The 25,690-nt window shown below is 44.3% G+C and overlaps 1 protein-coding gene across 14 annotated transcripts in view; it reads right to left on the bottom strand.

Annotated features, from left to right (window-relative positions):
- LOC138764582 (zinc finger protein 420-like) overlaps nucleotides 1-25,690 on the bottom strand; it is a 65,537-nt gene that overhangs the window by 39,283 nt on the left and 564 nt on the right. For 2 of the 14 annotated variants that reach the window (XM_069940689.1, XM_069940690.1), the window contains exons 2-4: nucleotides 25,313-25,355; nucleotides 10,845-10,920; nucleotides 3,476-5,272 (exon numbers count right to left, since the gene is read on the bottom strand). In XM_069940689.1, coding sequence (XP_069796790.1) covers nucleotides 3,637-4,980 — 1,344 coding nt within the window. In that variant the 5' untranslated portion in view covers nucleotides 4,981-5,272; nucleotides 10,845-10,920; nucleotides 25,313-25,355 and the 3' untranslated portion in view covers nucleotides 3,476-3,636. The other 12 variants (XM_069940691.1, XM_069940692.1, XM_069940694.1 and 9 more) reach the window with 10 other exon arrangements.

Genomic DNA, 25,690 nt, shown 5'->3' with positions numbered 1-25,690 from the left:
TTAAAAAAGGAAGGCCACGCTGTTGTATTAATCTGTTTCAAGGACCTCGTGGTAATGTATTAATCTATTTCAGTGAGCTGGCACCGCTGCATTAATCTGTTTATGGGAACTCGTGCTGTTGTATTAATCTGTTTGAAGGGAGCTGGTGCTTGTGTATTAACCGGTTTCAGGGAGATCCTGCTGCTGTATTAATCTGTTTCTAGGACCGTGCACTGCTATATTAATCTGTTTCAGGGAGCTCGTGCTGATGTATTAATCTGTTCCAGGTAACTCTCTCTTCTGTATTAATCTGTTTCAGGATATAACGCTGTTTTATTAATCTGTTTCAGGGAGATCACACTGTTGTATTAATCTGTTTCATTAAGCTCGCCCTGTTGTATTAATCTGCTTCAGGGAGATCATGCGTTTGTATTAATCTGTTTCAGGGAGCCCACGCTGTTGTATTACTCTCTTTCACTGAACTCGCGCTGCTGCATTAAGCTGTTTCAGGGAGATCCTGCTGCTTTATTAATCGTTTTTAGAGACCAAGCGTGGTTGTATTAATCTGTTACAGAGATTAATCTGTTTCAGGGAGCTCGCGCCTCTGTATTAATTTGTTTCAGGGAGTTCGAGCTGATCTATTAATTTGTTTCAGAGAGCTCGAGCTGACATATTAATCTCTTTCAGGGAGCTCGCGCTGATTTATTAATCTCTTTCAGGGAGCTCGCACTGACGTATTCATCTCTTTCAAGGAGCTCGCACTGTTCTATTAATTTTATTGTGAGAGCTTGCGCTGCTGCTGTATTAATCTGTTTCAGGTGTTACAAGATCAAACTAGCAACCACAAAAAAGGCATATCACACAGGCGTTTAGATGAACAATTACTTTATTAACAAAAATTAACCTTCAAACTTTAATTCAAAATCCCCCCCTTTTATAATAATGCCCACTGGTTACTATGCAAATTTCTATAATAGTGTAAAACTAATACATTGCCCAGCCTAATTATAATATATCTAATTAAAGTCTAAGTTATATTTCCAACCAGGCCACAGAAAAACTTAAGACACAAAACACACAAGACTCTCAAAACTTCAATCTCAACCGTTCATAAATAAAATTCAGTTTGTTTGGTAAAATGCAGCCAAAAAATCTTTTACAGAGAGAGAGAACGAGAAAGCGAAAGAGAAAAAGAGCGAGAGCGCACAAAATTCGAAGTTGTCTTGTGTTGCTGCAAAGAGAGGAACAAAGGGTTCGTCTGAATCCTTCTGGCTGCCATCGGAATGTTCATCCCTTTTAAAATGCACAACATTCTAAACTGCCTCCCAGACAATGACTCTGCTGGGGCCTCCTTCCACTTCACAGCCACACCCAGTGGTGGTTTGTCTTCCAAGTCCAGAAATTTCTACATCATCTTCTGCACACGCCCAGTCCATCTCCCACTCTCTCAGCAGTCCACCTTCACCTTGGCTCTCTAAGGCAAACTGTCACTTTCCAACACAAAACATTGGCCAATACACAACACAGAACTTTGTAACACAGGGAGCTTGAAAATAGATCAAAAGCACCTCACTATTCATTCTGCAAACTATAGCCCTGAATTGTACCCTCGAAGCTAGCTATGAAATTTTTTTGCTGACATCAAAACATGGGAAGAATCATACGATTGTGGAGGAACTGATTAAACCTGCAATCTCGTTGTTTCTCAAAACAGTTGTGCAAAAGGAAGACAAAGTAATGCCATTGAGTAGTAGTCCTTTCTGCAGCAGAATACATGACATGGGTCGAGATGTTGAAAAACAGCTTCTCAATGCAACTGGATGAATCTACCATATGGCTCTGTTATTGGCATACACGAGATATATTGATCAGGAAGAGTTTCAAGAAGAGATGTTGTTTTGTGAATCATTGTAAACAACCATTACTAGTCAATAGCTACAAGCTCAAAAATTATTTGGATGAAAATGAAATACCAAAAAGAAACACAGTCTTGTGCTGCAGATAGTACACCTGCTATGATGGTTAAAAAAACTAATGAAGGATTAAAATCCAAAAACATTGGTTGTGCATTGTGTTATCCACCAAGAAAACCTAGTTGCCAAGAATGTTTCCCATGTTCTACGTGAGGTACTGCAGTCTGTGATCAAGTTTATGAAAACCATCAAAGCTAATGCCAAATGTCAATGTCCGTTTCAGCAGTTTTGTATCGATACAAATGCAGAACATGCGAGATTATTGCTTCACACTGAAGTAAAGTGGTTGTCAAAGGGAAACTGCTTCAAAAGGTTTATGGAACTGTTTGATCTCCTCAGCGGGTTTTGAAGGATAAACCTGAAATGAAGCTCTTGCTAACAACAGATGGAAAAGCTTCTGCGAGTTACTTGACAGACATTTTGAGAAACTAAGAACATTGAACAAGCAACTCCAAGTAGCAAATATAACGCTCGTTGATGCAAAAACAAAGATATTTGGATTCATGACACTTCTAGAATTATGCCAAAGGAATATTTCTGTAAGAAATTTCAGTCAATTCTATTGGTTGAATAAGTGCAGCTACAAATGTCATTGTTGACGTTTTGAAAATGTTGGGTTACCAACTTTGATAATAGATTTTCTGATTTAAAGGCAATGGATTTTCCCTCTTGGTTAACTCAGCCATTGCTGGTGGACTTATCTGAAGTTCCAGGAGGAGTTATCTGAGTTGCAACATGATGAATCTGTGAAAACTGTTCAAAGTGAAGGGACCCATAATGTCGCTGTCTAACGAGATCAAAAAGAAAGACCCAAACTCAACTACATTAGCAAGGGAACCATTGATACATTTTCCATCATCTTATTTAGTAGAATGCGGCTTCAGTGCTGTTAGTGATTTGCTGCAAGCTAAAAGAAACCAAATGGAAATTACAAAACGTGGAGATTTAAGGTTGAAACTAACAAAATTAGTCCCTTGAATCAAAAAACTCTGCACCCAGTGTCAGGTGCAAGGTTCCACTGAAGTGACAACAGTTGTTGAATGTGTGTTTGAGATGGTTGATATATTGAAGTAGTAGTTTAATATGTTTTCCAGTGTATTCCCGACCTTAATTGCATTGAAATACACTTGCAGTAAATGATTTAATTAAAACTTCTTTTGAATATATAACTTTTTTTCCACTAATGGTGGGGCATAAGTTTTTTTGAAAAATTAAAGTGGGGCCTAGGGCAAAAAGATTGAGAACCACTGGCTTACAGACTCTTACCTCAATCCCACCTCAGGTACTACTCCCCAAATAGCCAGGCTCCCTAATCCCAACTCACTCCAGCCCCTCCATCACCAGAATATGGAGAGGTGGGAGAAGCTATCAGTTGCCTTAGTCAATAGGATTGGACAAAATAATAGTTCAGCACAGGGTAGATGGGCCAAATGACCTGTTTCTGCACTGTTCTGTGGTTCAAGACCATTCAAATAATCAGTCCAAGTCCAGCCCTCACTATTCAACAGACAACATGCCAGATGTTCAAAGTCCAAGTCATTTATTTGGCATGTTTCAAGTACATTACACTGCAGGATGGTTACAGGAGCTGTTAAGTTCAGCTGGATGGGGACAGGATGGTGGAAACGGTCCAACCCTGGTTAGAATGACAGGGGTGTAGGGTCAGTTCAGTAAAAGATTCGGCTCACTTGTGGACCCGCTGATGCTTTAATAGGCACGATGCCTTGGTGAAGCTCTTGCCGCAGGGGAAGCAAGTGAAGGGCCTCTCACCAGTGTGGATCTGCTGGTGGCTCCTCAGACTGGAGGAATGGGTGAATCCCTTTCCGCACTCGGGGCAAGCGAAGGGCCTCTCACCAGTGTGGATCCGCTGGTGGGTCAGCAGGTTGTACGACCTGGTGAAGCCCTTCCCACACTCAGGGCAGGTGAATGGCTTTTCCCCGGTGTGGACCCGCTGATGCATCCGCAGGCTGGAGGTCTGGGTGAACCCCTTCCCACACTCAGGGCAAGTGAACGGCCTCTCCCTGGTGTGGCCCCGCTGGTGTATCCGCAGGTGGGAGGTCTGGGTGAAGCCCTTTCCGCACTCATGGCAGGTGAACGGTCTCTCCCCAGTGTGGACTCGCTGGTGGATAAGTAGGTTGGACGTCTGGGTGAAGCCCTCACCACAATCATGGCAGATGAATGGTCTCTCCCCAGTGTGGACCCGTTGGTGCATCCGCAGGCTGAAAGTCTGGGTGAAGCCCTTCCCGCACTCTGGGCAGGTAAATGGCCTCTCACCAGTATGGATCCACTGGTGCCTCAGCAGGTGGGAGGTCTGGGTGAAGCCTTTGCCACACTTGGGGCAGGTGAATGGTCTCTCTCTGGTGTGGACCCGCTGGTGTCTCAACAGGCTGGTGGCCTGGGTAAAGCCCTTGCCACACTCATGGCAGGTGAACGGTCTCTCCCCAGTGTGGACCCGCTGGTGCATCCGCAGGCTGGAGGTCTGGGTGAAGCCTTTGCCACACTCGGAGCAGATGAACGGCCTCTCCCCGGTGTGGACCCGCTGGTGGGTCAGCAGTTCGGAAGTCTGGGTGAACCCCTTGCCACAGTCAGAGCAGACGAAAGGCCTCTCCCCAGTGTGGACCCGCTGGTGGGTCAGCAGGTGGGAGGTCCGGGTGAAGCCCTTCCCACACTCAGGGCAGGTGAATGGCCTGTGGCTGTTGTGAATCTTCTGGTGAGTAGTCAAGTTTGATCGCCAGCTGAAGCTCTTGCCACACTCAGAGCAGGTGAAGGGCCTCTCCCCAGTGTGGACCCGCCGGTGTCTCAGCAGGTGAGAGGTCTGGGTGAAGCTCTTGCTGCAATCTGGGCAAGTGAAGGGCCTCTCCCCGGTGTGGACCCGTCGGTGTATCTCGAGGGTGGACAACATGGTGAAGCCCTTTTGGCACTCAGGGCAGGTAAAGGACCTCTCCCTGGTGTGGACCCATTGGTGTTTCGTTAACTCACTTGACCTTTTAAAGTTCTTTCCACAGACGGAGCACAGAAACGGGTTCATCACTGTGGGGACAAGAGGGTGTGACCAAGGGATAAATAAATGCAGTCCTACCCTACGGCGGACAGCACGTGCTCAGCCCGATGGAGGCAGGTTAAGTCAACACCGAGGTTGGGACTAGGGCCGGGACCAGAGGAGAAGTGTCCTCTAGCCAGGCGTTGCAAGCCCCGAATCCACGGGAGCTCTCCGTTGTGGGACCCAGTGCTGCGCTCTGCTCCTGGGGTTTGTCAGTTAATTGGTGTATTTGGGTGGTGAGAGCTCGTGGGCCGGAAGGGTCTGTTACTGTGCTGGATCTCTAAAATAAAAAGTAAAACAAAATTTTGTTTCGGATTAGATTGCTGTGTCCAAGTCCTCCAACTGGCAATAAAATTCAAAATATGACTTCATATGAACAACGTAACACTGAATTTACCAGACAAACTGGAAACACTGATTGAAGCTCTGTTATTAACGGAGGACAGGTTATCTCAAAGATCAAGATCTGATCCAGACATTTGAAAAACCCTATTTATTGGTATTCTAAAAACTAACCTGCATCAGACCCTCCCCTATCTCTGTCCCCTCTCCATTTCATCTAAACGCTGCCCCTGATTGATCACATTTGCAGACACGAGGCCAGGTTTCACATGTCCATTGATCACTTTCCCCTCGACCTTTCCACCATCTCTGGACCACTTCACTGTCAAGCCGCTCACACTGTTCAACCAACACATGGAACAGAAATTTTCCACACGTGTGTTTGGGCCCAGTACAACTCTACTTCCATTCCCTGGGATGCAGCAGAGATTTTAAAATCTACATTTCCAATTCATCCACTGCGCTGTCAAGTCCCATCTCCTGGCTGAGTTCATCGGCTGATGGAAACCTCATCTCTGTCTCTCGGAGAACACACAAGGAATAGGAGCAGGAATTGGCTTGTTCTACTGTTCACTGGGACAATGGCTGATGCAGCCAGGGACTCAGCTCCATTTACTCGCCCTTAGAACAGGGAATACAGAAATCTACTGGATAGTACAGGCCCTTTTGCCCACAGTTCTGTGCCAACCTAAAAACCTAACAACAGCCTCGAATCTCCATCCTCCCTCACCCTCCATTTTTTTCAGCTCCATGTACCTATCTAATAGTCTTTTAAATGATCCTACTGTACCTGCATCTGGCAGCGCATTCCATGTACCCACCACTCTCTGTGTGAAAATCTTGCCTCTGACATCCTCCACCTTAAAACGATGCCCCCCTCGTAATAGCCACTTCAGCCCTAGGGAAAAAGTCTCTGGCCATCCCCACATTCAGTGTCTCTCATCATCTTGTAAACCTCATCCTCCTTAATTCCCCAATATTCAAAAATCTACCTGTGCCTTAAATTCATTTAATGAGGCAGCCTCCACTCTTCATTGGGCAGAGAATTCCAGATCCACCCCTCTCTGGGAGAAGCACTTCCTCCCTCTCTGTCTTAAATCTCATTCCCAGAATCGAAAGGCTTTGCCTCCCAGATGGAGTCTCACCTGCCAGTGGAAACAATCTCATTTCTATCCTCTGTCCTCCTTTCATAATTTTATCTGTTTCTAAAAGATCCGCCCACCCTCCATCCTCCTTCTCAACTCCAATGAGGAGATTCCAGGCTACTCAATCTCTCTGTATAACCCCTTTCATCCGGAATCAACCTGCTGAACTTCCTCTGCCCCACTTCCATTTTTAAAAATGTTAACGTACAGCATGGTAACAGGCCATTTCGACGCACGACTCTGTGTTGCCCAATTAACCACCAACCCCAGTACGTTTTGAATGGCGGCAGGAAACCGGAGCCCCAGGGAAAACCCATGGGGAGAACATACAAACTTCTTACATTCAGCATGGGATTTAACCCTGGTTCTGATGGCTGGCGCTGTAAATGCATTGCACTAACCACTACGCCAACTGTGCCGCCTGTAATCATTCTGATTTCTCCTCACCTCCGTCCTGGTCATGATACAAACACACGTCCCCCAAACTGCAGCCAGCAGTAAGTCACATATCCACCACCCCACAAACAGCCCTCATGCTCCATTCTCTGAGACGACTGACCTCCACTGGGTTCAGTTTACAGACACTCTGTTTTCAAATCCCCATTGAGGTTCCTTCCCGTTCCTCGTAGCCACCATCTCGACACCATCTCCAGCAAATATCAGGAGTTAATAAATTACTTCTGGGGGAGGTTAGTGAAGAATCACAGGACATGGGATTAGTGCAGGAACGATCGGTCATTACCTCAGAGCAGAGTAACACAGTGTGAAAACAGACCCTTTGACCCATCATGCCTGCACGGACCAAAATGTCCCACTCACACTCGTCCACTTGCCTGCGTTTGGCCAATTATCTCTCTGGATTACATGAAAAACATAAGAAATAGGAGCCTGCTCCACTATTTGAAGAGATCATGACTGATCGGCTCATTTCCAGCCTTCTCCCCATGTCCCTTAATTATCCTACTATGTAAAAATCTTTCCAACCTTCTCTTAAATATATTGACTGAGCTCACCTCCACTGCTTCAATGGGCACTGAATTCCACAGATTCACCACCTTTTGGGAAAAGCAGGTCCTCCTCATCTCCCTCCTAAATCTACTCCCCTGAATCTTGAGTCTGCCCCTAGTTCTAGTCTCCCTGATCAATGGAAACAACTGACCTACCTCCATCTTGTCAATGTCTTTCATGATTTTCTGACTCTACAAGATCCCCTCTCATCCTTCTGAATTCCAGCGAGTAAAGTCCCAGGCGACTCAATCTCTCCTCATAGGCTAAACCCCTCATCTCTGGGATCAACCTGGTGAACCTCCTCTGGACCATTTCCAAAGCCAGTACATCCTTCCTCAGGTAAGGAGACCAGAACTGCATGCAGTACTCCAGGTGCAGCCTCACCCAGGACCTTGTACAGTTGCAGCATAACCTTCCTCCTCCTAAAATTAATCCTAAAAGAAATGAAGGGCAACATTCCATTTGCCATGTGGATCACCTGCTGCACCTCTAATCCTACCTTCTGCGATTCATGCACAAGCACTCCCAAGTCCTTCTGCATGGCAGCTTGCTGCAATCACTTTCTATTTAGTATACTAGGATCTTCCATTTCAACATGGGTAACTTCACATTTACCAACATTGAACTCCATCTGCCAGACCTTTCTCAACTCACTTAACCTGTCTATATCTCCCTGCAGACTCTCTGTATCCTCTGCACAATTAACTTTTCCACTCAATTTGTGGTCATCAGAAAACGTAGATACACGACCCTCTTTCAATCTTATTTCTACCTTTCCTGTAGTTCAGAGACTCCATCCGAACTTGCTGGCAACTTCCTCCCAATTTTGCAAAGCAATTATTGAGGATTGTTACTCAATATTTGTAGAGTGAAAGAAAACAGTGAGAATGAGCAGCCCTGTTCCTTTCCTAATGACAAGATGAATGTGTCGTGGGAACCATCTTCTCTCCACGTCTGATCAATCTGATAATGGAAAAAAGACCAAATTTTCTCAATTTTTTCCCTTTTTGGCAGTAAATCAATTCTGCCCATTCATTAATCTTAATACAGACATTATTCTTAATACAGCATTGCACTAGTCCACAATTCAAGCCACTCACACAAAACACAAGCCACAAACATGACTGTCTCTGCCGACACCATCTAACCCCTGGAGAAACAACCACCTCCAGAGACCCCCCCACCCCCTCCCAAACAGCCCGTGAGCACAAAGCGATCCCCCTCCAGGGTTACACGGAAGCCTTATGAGCTTCATCAAGCTTCATTACTTCCCTGCTTTCACATTCTATTCCTCTGGAACTGAATTCCAGCATTCCATTTGCCTTCCTTACATGCAAGTTCACCTTTAGGGAGTCTTGCACGAGAACTTCCAAGCCCCTCTGATTTCTCAACATCCACATCTTTATTCCTTCCAGCCAAGTGCATGATCATACACTACACTCCATCTACCATTTCCTAGCCCAATCTATCAACCTGTCTAAGCCCTTCTACAGACTTCTTCAACACTACCTGCCCCTCATGATCCCACCACTAGACACGTTTCCCTCTCCTCCCTGCCTTCCGCAGGGACTACTCCCTCCGTGACTCCCTTGTCCACTCCTCTCTCCCCACCAATCGTCCCCTTGGAACCTTTACCTGTGACCGCAGGAGATGCTCCACTTAAGCCCAGACCTCCTCCCTCACCACCATTCGGGGCTCCAAACAGTTCTTCCATGTGAAGCAACATTTCACCTGTGAATCTGCATGGGTTATTTACTGCATTCGGTGCTCCTGTTGTGGTCTCTTCTACATTGGAGAGACTCATTGCAGATTGGGAGATCGCTTTGTTGAGCCCCTCAGCTCTGTCTGCCGCAATAGCGTGGATCCCCAGTGGCCACCCATTTCAATTCTCCATCCCTTTCCCTTGCTGACATGTCTGCTATGGTCTCGTGCACTGCCAGCCTGAGACCACCTGTAAATTGGAAGAACAACACCTCATCTTCCCACTGGGCACCCTTCAACTGGAAGGCATTAATATCGACCTCTCTTGCTTCTGTTAAACCCCTTGCCCCATGGCCTTTCCTTATCCAGTCTCTAAATTCTCTGTCTCCTTTCAATGCTCAGGTGATCAATGCTCACCTCAACCCTTATCATATCCAATTAACACCTTTAGTTGGTCTGGATTCCTCCCCCTTTGTGAGAATTCTGAGACTTCCTGCTTTTGGCTTATTCTATTTATTCCTTGAAGAAGGGATCACACCTGTAATGACAGCAATAAATCTTTGTCTCATAGACACTGAAAAGTCCGGCTGAGTTTCTCCAGTATTCCTAAATGTGTTTTTAACTACCTGCCCCTCCTCTCATCTTTGAATCATCTGCAAAAGGAAACCTCTTCAGGGTGGGCATTCCTCGAAAATACTTTGCCGTGGAGCTGAATGGAGTTAAAGAAGGAAGCCCCCAGATGCTGGTTGAGAGCAGAAGGTTACAGAGGGGAAACAGTAAGTGAGACTCTCACAGAACACCCTTCAAAGGGTGACATACATTAGTTCTGGTGTATGTAACTCAGCCGCCAGTTTTCCCTTCTTATCGACTGACGTGAACCGTGATGGGAAAGAACAGGTCATGGAGTTGGTTAAGATCGGCCAATACTGAAGAGTCTGGGGGGGATTATATTGCATTCAGTTCTGGTTGCCTCATTACAGGAGGGATGACGTGCTATGGAGCAAGTGAAGAGACTGGGGTGACTTGGTTAGCGTAGCTGTTAGCTGTTACAGCATCAGCAATCAGAACGGGGTCAAATTCTGCATTGTCTGTAAGGAGTTTGTACGTTCTTCTTGTGTCTGTGTGGGTTTTCCCCCAGGGGCTCCGATTTCCTCATACCATTCGAAACGTACCAGGAGTTGTAGGTCAATTAAGTGTAATTGGCCAGGACGGGCTTGTGGGCTGAAAGCAGGAAAGAGTTTACATTTTACTTCTGGCATTATTCAAAAAGGACCAGAACCGAAATATTAGAGACATTAGGGTTCGGGTTCAAGAGGCGACAAATTCTAGAATCTGAAGCAAAACCCAATTTGCTGGAGGAAGTCAACGGCTCGAGGGACTTTAGAGGGATGAAAAGAACTGTCAACATATGGAGTCCGAACTAGTGGTTCTCATCCTTTATTTCCCCCACTAACAAACCATTTGAAATCATCCCTTACTAAGCACAGAGTACCTGTGGCATCCTGTATAAGGGATGACTTAAAATGGTATGTGAGTGGAAAGAAAAAGGTTGAGAACCACTGCCTTAGACACTGCTGAATGTTCCAGTGTTTTCTGCTTTTATTATAGATTTCTTATTTATGCTTTGTGCCAATTCCAACAGTTGCCATTACCTACCAGGGTTTGGATCCCAGCAAGGTCTGCAGAACCGAACGGCCACAGTTTGCCTGTCTGCCTTCCCAAACTCCATCTGCTGAGCAACAGAAATAGAAAGCGATTGTCACAGCGGGATCAATGGCTGTCTTCATTACCCATAATCCCACAAATAGCTAGAACTGCTCTGCCAGTGCCAGGGAAACACGCATGCCTGTCGCTCACAATGCATCACGGCAAGGTTGACGACACAAAGCAGGAGAAATCCCCGGGGGTCATGGCCGAGGAGCACTGGGCAGGAAGGGTCCGTGCAGCGGCGGGCGGCATCACATCCACCCTGTGGTCAGGCTCACTGGCCTATCATTTCCATTAACCTATTTCATTCAGGACATCAAATTCTATAATTATAATAATTAAACAATTAAACCACAACTCGGACTAGGTCCAAATCCATGTTGAATACAAAAACTAGACAAATAATACACATAAAATTCCCTACACCAGGTATTTATACTTCTCTGACGTGATCATGTTGTTCTGTGATATGATCCGTGATCTATCACATCAAAGCAACATAAGCTGGAACACAGAGCAGTTCATCCTGCCCCTCCTGCAACCAAGTTTCACTAATGGCCACAATGTCATAATTCCACATGCCAGTTCACGCTCTAAGCTCGACTGCCTTTGCTCCAGTCCTCCTTGCATTGCAATAGATGCACCGGAGAACATTTCCACCGGAGAACATTTCCACTACACTCAACCCGTTGACTTCTAACAGTGCATGCAATTTTCACATCATCTTTTCTCTCCTCCACCCCTCTATCTGCTTTGTCACTACTCTGATTCCCCTCCCGCCTGCAAATCTAGTTTATCCACCAGAACAGCACTAGCAAACCTTCCTGCAAGAATATTGTCCCTTTCCAGTGATCCAGAAACCTGAAGACTCCATGTCATTAGCCACATGTTAAGCTGCTTTACCCTCCTATTCTTAACCTCACCAGCACTTGACCAGGTAGCAATCCTGAGATCACTACCCTGGAGATCATGTCCTTCAACCTAGTGCCCAACACCCTGAACTCTCCTTGCAGGACCTCTCACCCTCTTACCCACTATATGGACCACGACATCTGGCTGCTCACCCTCCCTCCGAAAATACCGTGAACTTGATTTAATACATCTTGAACCCTGGAACCAGGGAGACAGCATACCATCCAGGATACTCGATCTCCTCCCCAGAACATCTTATCTGTCCCCCTAACTATGGAATTCCCCCATCACTACAGCTCATTTCTTTTCCTCACTTCCCTTCTTAGCCACAGGACCAGATTCCATGCCAGATAACTGATCTCTGTGGCTTGTCCATGGTAGGTCATCCCCCACAGTATCCAAAATGATCTGGAGTTCGTCCAATTACAAATTCAATTCCTTAACTTGCCAAAACCTGTTGAGCTTCTCACAACCTCAGTGGGAAATGCCTGCTTGCATTTACTCTCTCTGTACCCCTTACAATTCATCTCTATCAAATCTCCACTCCCTCAAAATTCCAGATGCTAGTCCAAACCAATTTAACCTTTCCCTGTAACTCAGTTCCTCAAGTCCTGGAAACATCCTTGTAAATCTTCTTTGCACTCCTCCAATTTAACTGATGCCTTTCCTGTAGTTGGATGACCAAACCTGCACACAATAATCTACATTTGGTGTCACCAATGTCTTAGACAACTTCAACAAAACATCCCAACTCCTATTACTCAACACTTTGATTCTGAAGACCAATGTGCCAAAAATTTTCTTAACAACCCTAGCCACCTGTGATATCCCATTCAGGGAATTATGTACCCGTATTCCCAGATCCCGATGTTCGACTGCACCCCTCAGTGCCCTACCATTTACAGTGTACGTCCTACCAGGGTTAATTCTTCCAAAGATGAACACCTCACACTTGTCTGCATTAAGTTCCATCAGCCATTTTGCAGCCCATTTTTGCGGCTGGTCCAGTTCTCACTGGAAGCTTCCAGAACTTTCCTCACTGCCCACTGCACTCCTAATCTGTGCGTCATCTGCACACACGAGGACAGAGATGGCAAAACTGGGAAACCTGTTGCTTCATTCCTGGTGATGAGAGAGAGGTGCAGTAATCACAAGATTTGGGAGCAGAAGTAGGCCCATTGGCCCATCGATTCTGGTCTGACATTCTAATCATGGGCTGATCCATCCACCCACATCCCTACTCCTTGGCCTCCCCATACCCTTGAGGGCCTGACTAATCAAATACCTATCAATCTTGGCCTTAAATGCAGCCAATGACCTCGCTTCCACAGCTGGTTGTGGCAACAAGTTGGAAAGATGCATGACCCTTTGATTAAGATATTTTTCAGCATCTGTTTTAAACTGATGCCCTTTTATCCAGAAGCTATGCCCTCTGGTCCTTGACTCCCCTACCATGGGAAACATCCTAGCCACATCTACTCTGTCCAGATCTTTCCACATTCAAAATACCTCTACAAGTTCCCCACTCGTCCTTCTGTACACTAATGAGTACAGTCAGAAAACTGAAAAATGTTCCTCATATGCTAACCCTATCATTCCTGGTATCATCCTGGTAAATCTTCAGTGAACCTTCTCCAACTCCAGCACATCTTTTCTCAAATAAGGTGCTCAACCTGTACATAGTTCTCCAAGTGAGGACACACCTGTGCTTTATAGAGCCTCCACATTACATCCCTGTCCTTGTAAGCCATTCCTCTAGAAATTATTGCCAACACTGCATTCGCCTTCTTCACTACTGTCTCAACCTATTTCATCTACCACCTCTTTGCCCGTTCTCCTAATCTATCCAAGTGTCCCAGCAGCCTTTCCGTATCCTCAGCACCACTCGCTCTATCACCTATTTTGGTATCATCTAAAAAATTAGTCAAAAAGCCATCTATTCCAGAATACAACTCACTGATATACAAGGTAAATAAAAGTGGTCCCAACACCAACCCCTGCAGAACCCCACTGGATTCCTTTCTTCTTACTCTCCGTTTCCTGCTGACGAGTCAATGCTCTAACCGCGCCAGTTGCTTCCTGTAATTTGATGGGCTCCCATCGTTTCACAACCTCGTATGAAGCAACTTGTCAAAAGCCTTTTCAAAGTCTAAATAAACAACAACCACTTCATCTCCCTTGTCGACCCTAGTTGAGATCTTTGTAACAACACCGATTTACCACAAATAAAGAACAAACTCACTCCTTTTTTTCAGGCAACATGAAGTCTACTTTCTTTTATTATTCACTGGACACAACGTTGCCTTCTTCAGCTTCCCACCCAGACACCACCCAGCTAAACTCCTCTGACCCTCTCAATGGCTCACTGCCACAAGGGTGATCCTCACACTGTCATTCTCCTCCGGACAAAGGTATGTACGCAAACATGACTGCCCCTGACCCACAAACATGCAAGGATGCGACTGATCCTCTAACCCTTGCTCCAATGCAGAACATGGACCATCGATATACACCAGCTTCAAAGTGTCGATGGAAACAGTGTCAGCTTTTCCATTCCTGTCAATCACAAAAATCAAGTGGCATCGTAATATCTGAAATGGACCATCGTAAACGGGCTGAAGTGGTTTGCGAACAGGATCATGCTAGAGGAACTCACAAGTAGTGTTGGAAATTATTCAACACATTCACTGAGGCTTGATGCGTAGCAGTAGGTTGGAGTAATCTCATGTTTGCCCAATGTAACTAGCCAGATTATAGAGCATTGTGCTTGGACTTGGACCCTCACAACAGTCCCTGCACCGTTAGGATGCGGACCCTCACAACAGTCCCTGCACCGTAAGGACACGGACCCTCACAGCAGTCCCTGCACCGTAAGGACGTGGACCCTCACAACAGTCCCTGCACCGTAAGGACACGGACCCTCACAACAGTCCCTGCATTGTAAGAACGTGGACTTTCACAACAGTCACTGTACTGTACGGAAACAGAGCTTTACTGTATTCACTGTACTGTAATGACACGGACCTTTACAACAGTCACTGTACTATAATGATACGAACCTTTACAACAGTCACTGCACTGTAAGTAAAAAGACGTTTACAACAGTCACAGCACTATAAAGAGACCATCTAAGAGATCAGATATACAATTATATCGATAGCCAGAAACTGATTAGGGAGAGTGCATGGTAGGTCATGGTTAACTAATCTTTTTGAGTTTTTCAAGGAGATTACCAGGAAAGTTAATGAAGGAAAAGCTGTGGATGTTGCCTGCGTGGACTTTAGGTCAAGATCCCACATGGGAGGTTAGTCAAGGTTCAGAAGTTCAGTATTCATGGTGAAGTAGTGAACAGAATTTGACAATGGCTGGACGGGAGAAGCCAGAGAGTAGTGGTATATGATTGGTTCTCAGACTGGAGGCCTGTGGCGAGTAATGTGCCTCAGGGACCATTGTTGTTTGTATGATGGTGTGGTAAATTGGATCAGCAAGTTTGCAGATAACACGAAGATTGGAGGTGTTGTGGACAGTGAATGTTTTCAAAGCTTGCAGAGGGATCTGGACCAGCTGGAAAAATGAGTGGAAAAATGGCAGTTGGAATTTAATGCAGACAAGTGTGAGGTGTTGCATTTTGGAAGGACAAACCAAGAAAGGACGTACACGGTGAAATGGAGTGCAGGAGCACAGAGGATTCTGGAAATACAGATACACAATTCCCTGAAAGTGGCATCGCTGGTGGACAGGGTTGGAAAGAAAGGTTTTAGTATATTGGCCTTCATCAATCAAAGTATTGAGTATAAGAGTTGTACAAGACATTGGTGAGGCCAAATTTGGAGTGCAGGTACACAATCTTTTATCTGGAACCCTTGGGGGCACAGTGTGTTCTGAATTTCAGATTTTTCTGGATTTTGGAAAGCCTCCCCTGAGCGCCGGCCACCTCTCCCGAGCGTCGGTCCCTCAGCCACCTCTCTCTCCACTTACCAGATTTTGGACCTTTCTGGATTTTAGATGTCTGGATAAAGGATCGTGTAACTGTATTGTGTGCAGTTTTGGTCACCTAACTAGTGGAAAGACACAAGAGTAAATGTAGGTTTTTTCCACTGAGGATAGGCGAGATGTAAACCAGATGATATGGGTGAAGAGTGCTGGGGTGTGGAACGAACTGCCAGCAGAAGTGGTGAATGCAGGCTCAATTTTAACATTTAAGAACAATTTGGACAGGTACATGCATGGGAGAGGCCTGGAGGGCTATGGACTGGGTGCAGGTCAGTGGGACTGGGCAACAACAAAAAAATGATTCAGCACACACTAGAAGGGTCAAAGGGGCCTGTTTCTGTGTTGTAATGTTGTCTGGTTCTATGGCTCCACCTGTCCAGACACCTCTGAAATTTTGTGACTGTTCCTGCCTCCACCACCTCCTCTGGTAGCTCATTCCAGACACCAACTACTGTGTGTGTGAAACACGTATACCTCCCTTTAAAACACCTCCCTCTCACCCTCAAACCATTCCCTCCAGTTTTACACACTCCTACCATGGGAAACAGACCAAGTTCATCGACCCAATCTGTGTCTGATCTAATGTTCTGTCCCCCTCCCATGTAACCCCTCAGCTTCCTTCACTCGAGGGAAACCAGGAAAGAGCCAATCCAATCTCTCCTTGTAACTCAGACCCTCCAATTCTGGCACCATCTTGTGAATCTTTCCTGCACACAGCCCAGTTTAATCGCATCCTTCCTGCAGTGCGACGACCAAAACCGCATCACATTCCAGGTTTGGACCAACCAGCACCATGTCCAAGTGGATCATCACTTCCCAACTTCTGCCCTCAATGCCTCGGCTGATGAAGGCAAGCATGTATCCACCTTCTTCTCCAGCCTGTCTATCTGCGTCACCACTGTGTACTTTTACCCCAAGGTCTCTATGATCCAGAACACTTCTGCCCTGGTTTCACTTGGCAAAACCAATCTTTCCAATTCATGCACAAGCACTCCAAGTGCTTCTGCTCGGCAGCATACTGCAATTGCTTAGAATTTAAATAATAATCTGATCTTCCATTTTTCCTTCCAAAGTGGATAACCTCACATTTACCAACATTACCACCCTTCCCACTCATTTAACCAATCTACATTTCTCTGAAGCCTCTCCAATTCTTATGCACAATTTGCTTCTCCACTTAATTTAGTGTCATCAGCAAACTTCAATACTCTACACTCTGTCCCCTCTTCCAGATCACTGATGTTTTCTGTGAACACTTGCAAGCAAAACAACAACCCCCAACTTGTCTCTGCTTCTCATGTCCACCCAATCTGCATCCTTTCATGTTATCAGCTGCAGCTTTTCCATCTGCAAACAACTGTTTTGGGTCAAATCCCCCTCAGCCAGACCAGCCCCAGCACATCTCCCTGACGTGATCTGGGTGCTCCTCCACTTCAGGACCACCTGCCCAACTCTTCACCAGTTTCTCAGCCAAAGAATTAACTTCACAGTATTTCAATTCCTACCCGCTTTGTGGCACGTGGAGTAAACCTCAGAATGGAATGCTGAAAGTCTTTTAACTTGTTAGCCAAGCCTTGAATTTTTCTCTGAAGAACCTCATCTTGTTTATGTTGCTGGTGTAATTGGTATGAAGGTACCCGCTGATCTGCCTCTATTGCACAAATCCCACCTACCGTGGTCTATGTATGTGAAGCCATCACACTTGCACCAGATCCTTGGTCATAGTTGAACTGGAAGGTTTTCCAATTTCTCCACTCACTATATCACTGTTTTTTTTTATTTTTTATTTTTCACACTATAAACCATATTGATCAAGATACATACATTTTCCTTCTTGAATATATAGTGTCATTTTCTCCCCCCCCTCCCCTCCCTCCCTCCCCTCCCATTTATTTAAAGTTCAGAAAATAAGATACATTAAACCCGTCAAACAATGTTGTCACTCAATAAAAAATAAACAAGAAGTTCCACTGAGTCAGTTCTTTTCATTCTCTTCTCCTTCTGTCATTTTAGGTGGTAGATGTCCCCGGTAGGTTTTCTCTATTATGTTTCATGTATGGCTCCCATATTTGTTCAAATATTGTAATGTTATTTCTTAAATTATATGTTATTTTTTTCTAGTGGAATACATTTATTCATTTCTAAATACCATTGTTGTATTCTCAAATTATCTTCTAATTTCCAGGCTGACATAATACATTTTTTTCCTGCAGCTAGGGCTATCATAACAAATCTTTTTTGTGCACCATTCAAATCAAGTCCAAATTCTTTGTTTTTTATGTTACTTAGGAGGAAGATCTCTGGGTTTTTTGGTATATTGCTTTTTGTGATTTTATTTAATATCTGGTTTAGATCTTCCCAAAATTTTTTCACTTTCTCACATGTCCAAATTGCATGAATTGTTGTTCCCATTTCCTTTTTAGAGCGAAAACATCTGTCAGATACTGTTGGGTCCCATTTATTTAACTTTTGAGGTGTAATGTATAGCCTGTGTATCCAGTTATATTGTATCATACGTAACCTCGTATTTATTGTATTTCTCATAGTTCCTGAGCATAACTTCTCCCATGTTTCATTCTTTATCTTTATGTTTAGATCTTGTTCCCATTTTTGTTTAGTTTTACCATTTGTTTCCTCATTCTCCTTTTCTTGTAGTTTAATATACATGTTTGTTACAAATTTTTTGATTATCATTGTGTCTGTAATCACATATTCAAAATTACTTCCCTCTGGTAACCTCAGACTGCTTCCCAATTTGTCCATCAAGTAGGATTTCAGTTGGTAGTATGCCAACACTGTATCGTGAGTTATATTATATTTATCCTTCATTTGTTCAAAGGATAATAATTTATTTCCCGAAAAGCAATTTTCTATTCTTTTGATCCCTTTTTTCTCCCATTCTCTAAAGGAAAGGTTATCTATTGTAAAAGGGATTAGCTGATTTTGCGTCAGTATAAGTTTTGGTAGTTGGTAATTTGTTTTATTCCTTTCTACATGAATCTTCTTCCAGATATTGAGCAGATGATGTCATACTGGAGAATTCCTACGTTGTACCAATTTTTCATCCCATTTATATAATATATGTTCAGGTATCTTCTCCCCTATTTTATCTAGTTCTAATCTAGTCCAATCTGGCTTTTCCCTTGTTTGATAAAAATCTGATAGGTATCTTAATTGTGCAGCTCTATAATAATTTTTAAAGTTTGGTAGTTGTAAGCCTCCTTGTTTATACCATTCTGTTAATTTACCTACTGCTATCCTCAGTTTCCCCCCTTTCCATAAAAATTTCCTTATTATTTTCTTTAACTCCTTGAAGAATTTCTCCGTCAAGTGTATTGGCAATGCCTGAAATAGGTATTGTATCCTTGGGAAAATGTTCATTTTAATACAGTTTATCCGTCCTATTAGTGTTAGTGGTAAGTCTCTCCAATGCTCTAAGTTGTCTTGTAATTTTTTCATTAGTGGATAATAATTGAGTTGATATAGATGGACGAGTTGTTTATTTATTTGTATACCTAGGTATCGCATTGCTTGCGTTTGCCATCTGGATTGTGATTCTTTCTTAAATTTTGAGAAATCCACATTATTCATTGGCATTGCTTCACTTTTATTTGCGTTAATCTTGTACCCCGACACTTGTCCATATTCCTTCAATTTCTTATATAATTCTTTTATTGATATTTCTGGTTCAGTTAAGTATACTATAACATCATCTGCAAATAAACTGACTTTATATTCCTTGTCTTTTATTTTTATCCCTTTTATTTTATATTCTGTTCTTATCAATTCTGCCAGTGGTTCTATGGCTAACGCGAACAATAAGGGGGATAGTGGGCATCCCTGCCTTGTTGATCTGCTTAAGTTAAATTGTTTTGATATATATCCATTTACTGTCACTTTTGCCAATGGCCCCTTATATAATGCTTTAATCCAATTAATATATTTCTCTGTTAAGCTGAATTTTTATAGTACTTTGAATAAATAATTCCATTCTACTCTGTGAAAGGCCTTATCTGCGTCAAAAGCAACCGCTACTGTTGGAGCTTTATTTCCTTCTACTGCATGAATTAAGTTAATAAATTTACAAATATCGTCTGTTGTTCGTCTTTTTTTTTAATAAATCCAGTTTGGTCTAGATTTACCATTTTTGGTACATAGTCGGCTAATCTGTTTGCTAATAGTGTAGCTATTATCTTATAATCTGTGTTAAGTATAGATATTGGTCTATATGATGCTGGTGCGAGTGGATCTTTCCCTGTCTTTGGTATTACTGTAATTATTGCTGTTTTGCATGAATCTGGTAAGCTTTGTGTTTTTTCAATATGGTTGATTACTTCCAGGAGGGAAGGAATTAATAAATCTTTAAATGTTTTATAGAATTCTAGTGGCAATCCATCCTCTCCTGGTGTTTTATTATTCGGTAGTTTTTTTTATTATCTCTTGTATTTCTACTATTTCAAATGGTTCTGTTAATTTATTTTGTTCCTCTGGTTGTAATTTCAGTAGTTCAATTTTAGTTAAAAATTCATCTATTTTATCTTCTTTCCCTTCGTTTTCAGTTTGGTATAATTGTTCGTAGAATTCTCTGAAGTTTTCATTAATCTCCGTTGGATTATATGTGATTTGTTTGTCTTTTTTCCTTAATGCCAATACCATTCTCTTAGTTTGTTTTGTCTTAAGCTGCCACGCGTGCATTTTTTCTCCTAGTTCATAATATTTCTGTTTTGTCTTCATTATGTTCTTCTCCAACTTATATGTTTGTAGTGTTTCATATTTTATTTTTTTTATCTGCCAATTCTCTTCTTTTCGTTGTGTCTTCCTTCATTGCTAATTTTTTTTCTATATTTGCTATTTCCCTTTCCAACTGCTCTGTTTCCTGTTTATAGTCCTTCTTCATCTTGGTTACATAACTTATTATTTGCCCTCTAATGATCGCCTTCATTGCATCCCATAGTATAAACTTATCTTTCACTGATTCCGTATTTATTTCAAAGTACATTTTGATTTATCGTTCAATTAATTCTCTAAAATCCTGCCTTTTAAGTAGCATGGAGTTTAATCTCCATCTATACATTCTTGGAAGGATGTCCTCTAACTCTATTGTCAATATTAGGGGTGAGTGGTCCGATAATACTCTAGCTTTATATTCTGTTTTCCTAACTCTGACTTGCATGCGAGCTGATAACAGGAATAGGTCTATTCTTGAGTATGTTTTATGTCTACCCGAATAATATGAATATTCCTTTTCCTTTGGGTGTTGTTTCCTCCATATATCCAAAAGTTGCATTTCTTGCATCGATTTAATTATAAATTTGGTTACTTTGTTCTTTCTGTTCATTTTTTTCCCAGTTTTATCCATGTTTGAATCCAAATTAAGGTTGAAATCCCCTCCTATTAGTATGTTCCCTTGCGTATCTGCTATCTTCAAAAAAATATCTTGCATAAATTTTTGATCTTCTCCGTTAGGTGAATATACATTGAGTAAATTCCAAAACTCCGAATATATCTGACATTTTATCATTACATATCTCCCTGCTGGATCTATTATTTCCCCTTCTATTTTGATTGGTACATTTTTACTGATTAATATAGCTACTCCTCTATCTTTTGAATTATGTGACACTGCTGTTACATGTCCTATCCAATCTCTCTTTAATTTCATGTGCTCCACTTCAGTTAAGTGTGTTTCTTCTACGAATGCTATATCAATTTTTTCTTTTTTCAGTAAATTTAGCAGTTTCTTCCTTTTGATTTGGTTATGTATTCCATTAATATTTAAAGTCATATAGTTCAACATAGCCATTTCATAGTTTGTTTATCTTTCCTTTCCGTTTCCTCATCATCACCTTTCCTTCTTATCCATTTCTACTTTCTTTTTTTGAACACTTTATAAGACAACATTTCTAAAACAAAAAACATTTCCCTTATTCTCCTATCTAAAATTTCTTTAACCCCCACTATCCCCTCCCCTTCCTGAGTTGCCCTTTGTCCCTTGTCGGGCAACCACATCTCCCCTCTCCATTTGGATTTGCGAATTCACTCGTAAGCGTCAACTGATTTCGCAGTGACCGTAACTCTTCCCCACCCAGCCCCCCCCCCAGAAAAGATTTTAATTTTCATATACAACAAAGGTCACTCTCTTAATTCCCCCCATACTTCCTTTCTTCCCTTTCTTTCCCTTCTTAGTTCTTCCCTATATTCTATTTTTTTTATACATACATACACACACATACACACACATATATATATATATATACTTTGGTTTGGCTTCGCGGACGAAGATTTATAGAGGGGGTAAAAGTCCACGTCAGCTGCAGGCTCGTTTGTGGCTGACAAGTCCGATGCGGGACAGGCAGACACGGTTGCAGCGGCTGCAGGGGAAAATTGGTTGGTTGGGGTTGGGTGTTGGGTTTTTCCTCCTTTGCCTTTTGTCAGTGAGGTGGGCTCTGCGGTCTTCTTCAAAGGAGGTTGCTGCCCGCCAAACTGTGAGGCGCCAAGATGCACGGTTTGAGGCGTTATCAGCCCACTGGCGGTGGTCAATGTGGCAGGCACCAAGAGATTTCTTTAGGCAGTCCTTGTACCTTTTCTTTGGTGCACCTCTGTCACGGTGGCCAGTGGAGAGCTCGCCATATAACACGATCTTGGGAAGGCGATGGTCCTCCATTCTGGAGACGTGACCCACCCAGCGCAGCTGGATCTTCAGCAGCGTGGACTCGATGCTGTCGACCTCTGCCATCTCGAGTACTTCGACGTTAGGGATGAAAGCGCTCCAATGGATGTTGAGCATGGAGCAGAGATATATATATATTATATATATACACACACACATATACCTACATACACACTTACATATAGTTTGTGGTCATTTTTGTTCTCGTTACATATCTTCCTCTCTCTGTCTGTTTTGTAGTTGTTCTGCAAATTTTCTTGCTTCCTCCGGGTCCAAGAATAGTCTGTTTTGCTGGCCTGGAATAAGTATTTTAAGTACCGCTGGATAAATTTATATCCTTTTTTCCATAGGATCGTTTTTGCTGCATTAAATTCCTTCCTCTTCTTCAGGAGTTCGAACCTTATGTCTGGATAGAAAAAAATTTTTTCACCTTTGTATTCCAGTGGTTTTTTGTCTTCTCTTATTTTCCTCATTGCTTTCTCCAATATATTTTCTCTTGTTGTATATCTTAAGAATTTTACTAGAATGGATCTTGGTTTTTGTTGTGGTTGTGGTTTAGGGGCTAATGTTCTGTGTGCCCTTTTTATTTCCATTTCTTCCTGTATTTCTCGTCTTCCTAGGACCCTGGGGATCCATTCTTTTATAAATTGTCTCATATTCTTCCCTTCTTCATCTTCCTTAAGGCCCACTATCTTTATATTGTTTCTTCTATTATAATTGTCCATTATATCCATCTTCTGAGCTAACAGCTCTTGTGTCTCTTTAACTTTTTTATCAGATTCTTCTAATTTCTTTTTTAAGTCCTCTACTACCATTTCTACGGCTGTTTCTCGTTCTTCCACCTTGTCCACTCTTTTTCCTATATCTGACATGATCATCTCTAATCTATTCATTTTTTCTTCTCTACTCTTTACTCTTCTTTTTATTTCATTGAATTCTTGTGACTGCCATGCTTTTACTGATTCCATATATTCTTTAAAAAATATATATATCCATTGTCTTGCCCTTCCCTTCATCTTCCATTTCTCTGTGTTCTTCCTCCTCTTCTTCTGAGTCCATTCCAGGATCTGTGTCCTTTACCTCTGTCTCTTCTGGTTTTCTTGTTGGTTTGTTTTATTTTGTTGGGTATTTTTGGTCTTCTTATTTTTATTAGAAGTGTCTTGCTGCTGGTCTTCTTCCTCTGGGTTGGTCATCTGTTGTTTCTTTGATTTCTTTTTACTCTCTTTGTTGCTCTCGTTATTTTCTGTGTTTTCCTCTTGCTGCTGTGTTGTGGCTGTCAATTTCAGCTGTGGAGATCGACTCCTCAGCTGGTCCCCCCTCCCGTCAGTGTTATTTTTGTCTTGTGCATCGGGCATGCGCGACTCCTCACGCATGCGCGGTTGCGCACTTTTGTTTGGCTCCGTGAGCCATTTTTGTAGTCCCGAGTTCAGGGATTTAACTGACCTTAGGGAGCGGGTTTCTCTCTCCGCGGCTGGCCTCCTCGGACAGGTAAGGTCTTCACTTTCTTCCAACGTCCTTTCTTCTTCCCGTTGCTTTTGGCTTTTCTTTTTTCGTTGCCATTTTCTCCACACCTTTATTTTCAATTTATTTTGGTTTTTGTGTTTGTGCCTTCGTTTTTTCACTGTCTTTTTTTACTTTTCTGGAGAGGGCTGGAGTTCCCCGACCGGCCACTACTCCATCACGTGACTCCGCACTACATCACTGGTTCAGGACATCGTGAGATGACAACACTGCATTTCTAATTTTGGATGCTGCAAACTCTACCTGCAAGATCTCAACTTTCTTCCCGCCAATGTCATCAGTTCCACGATGAACCACCAACTCTGGCTGCTCTTTCTCCCCGTCCTGGATACCCCCACATATGTGCGTGTCCGTGCCGCGGACCCCAGTCACCGGGACTGAGCGCCACCCGGCTTCACATCAGCCCCAGTGCTGGGGCCACGGACCCGGCTGACGCTGCTGTTCCTCCTGAGAAGGGATCTCCCCCCCCAACAGGATGCCCCGGGTTTCCGTGTGTGAGACGGGGACGGTGATAGGGGCCTCCTGCCCCTCCCCTAGGGAGCCGGCCTGCCCTGTGGTGGGGACCTCGTCCCTGCCCCTCCTGTGTGGGACATTGACTCCCCCGTCCCCCACCTTCCCCTCCAGTCCGACTGCTGCCCCGACCCATCTGTGCGGCCGGGGGGGGGGGGGGAAGAACAGTGACTACAGCCGGGCACCCTCCCTTCCTACGGCGTAGTCAAGACCTTTCTCCCTTCCCTCCTCTCCCTTCCCTCCTCCCCCTTCATTCCCCCTGCCCCCTTCCCTTCCCTCCCACCCCACCCCCTTCCCTTCCCACCCCACCCCCTTCCCTTCCCTCCCACCCCTCCCCCTTCCCTCCCACCCCTCCCCCTTCCCTCCCACCCCTCCCCCTTCCCTCCCACCCCTCCCCCTTCCCTCCCACCCCTCCCCCTTCCCTCCCCCTTCCCTCCCACCCCTCCCCCTTCCCTCCCACCCCTCCCCCTTCCCTCCCACCCCTCCCCCTTCCCTCCCACCCCTCCCCCTTCCCTCCCACCCCTCCCCCTTCCCTCCCACCCCTCCCCCTTCCCTCCCACCCCTCCCCCTTCCCTCCCACCCCTCCCCCTTCCCTCCCACCCCTCCCCCTTCTCTTCCCTCCCCAGCCCAACTGTGGGGGAACGAGGCCCCGCCCGGATCTTGGTGCCGTTCGCCCTCCTCGCCAAGGCCGCGCTCCTCCTCAAGGCCGCCCTCACCCCTCCCCCAAGCAGCACCGGCTCCACCTCAGGGCAACAAGGGCAGATCCCGCCCTCCGTCCGCTCCCCTGCTGCCCAACTAGAGCATGTCTTACCTCCATCCCCAGGCCACGGATTCCTCAATGGACCGGCCTGTTACTGAAGGAACAGAATTAAGGGATGTTCCCGGGCCTTGTGACGTCAGCACGCACACTACTGGACCGGCGCAAGTCGAGGAGGGGCGAAAGGAGCGGCAGCGCACGGGCTCTCCCTGCGCATGCGCACAGCAGCTTCCCAGAACTCTATCTAAGTCGAATCTGCCCGCGGGGTAACGAAATGTTCATTGGAAGCGGGAACTAGGGGGGAATAAAACAGCGAAGGGTGAGGGGAATAAATAAAGAAGGGAAACGGGAGTGTGGGATAAAACTGGCCCGAAATGGGGAGAATAGACGGTCAGAGTTCATGTTGAGGGTTTTCACAGGCAAACGGTGCCG

The sequence above is a fragment of the Narcine bancroftii genome, chromosome 5 (assembly GCF_036971445.1).
Source record: "Narcine bancroftii isolate sNarBan1 chromosome 5, sNarBan1.hap1, whole genome shotgun sequence".
In the NCBI taxonomy this organism is placed as follows: Eukaryota; Metazoa; Chordata; class Chondrichthyes; order Torpediniformes; family Narcinidae; genus Narcine; species Narcine bancroftii.
Note: the sequence above shows the minus strand (reverse complement) of the source record. Positions and strands in the feature narration are given on the sequence as shown.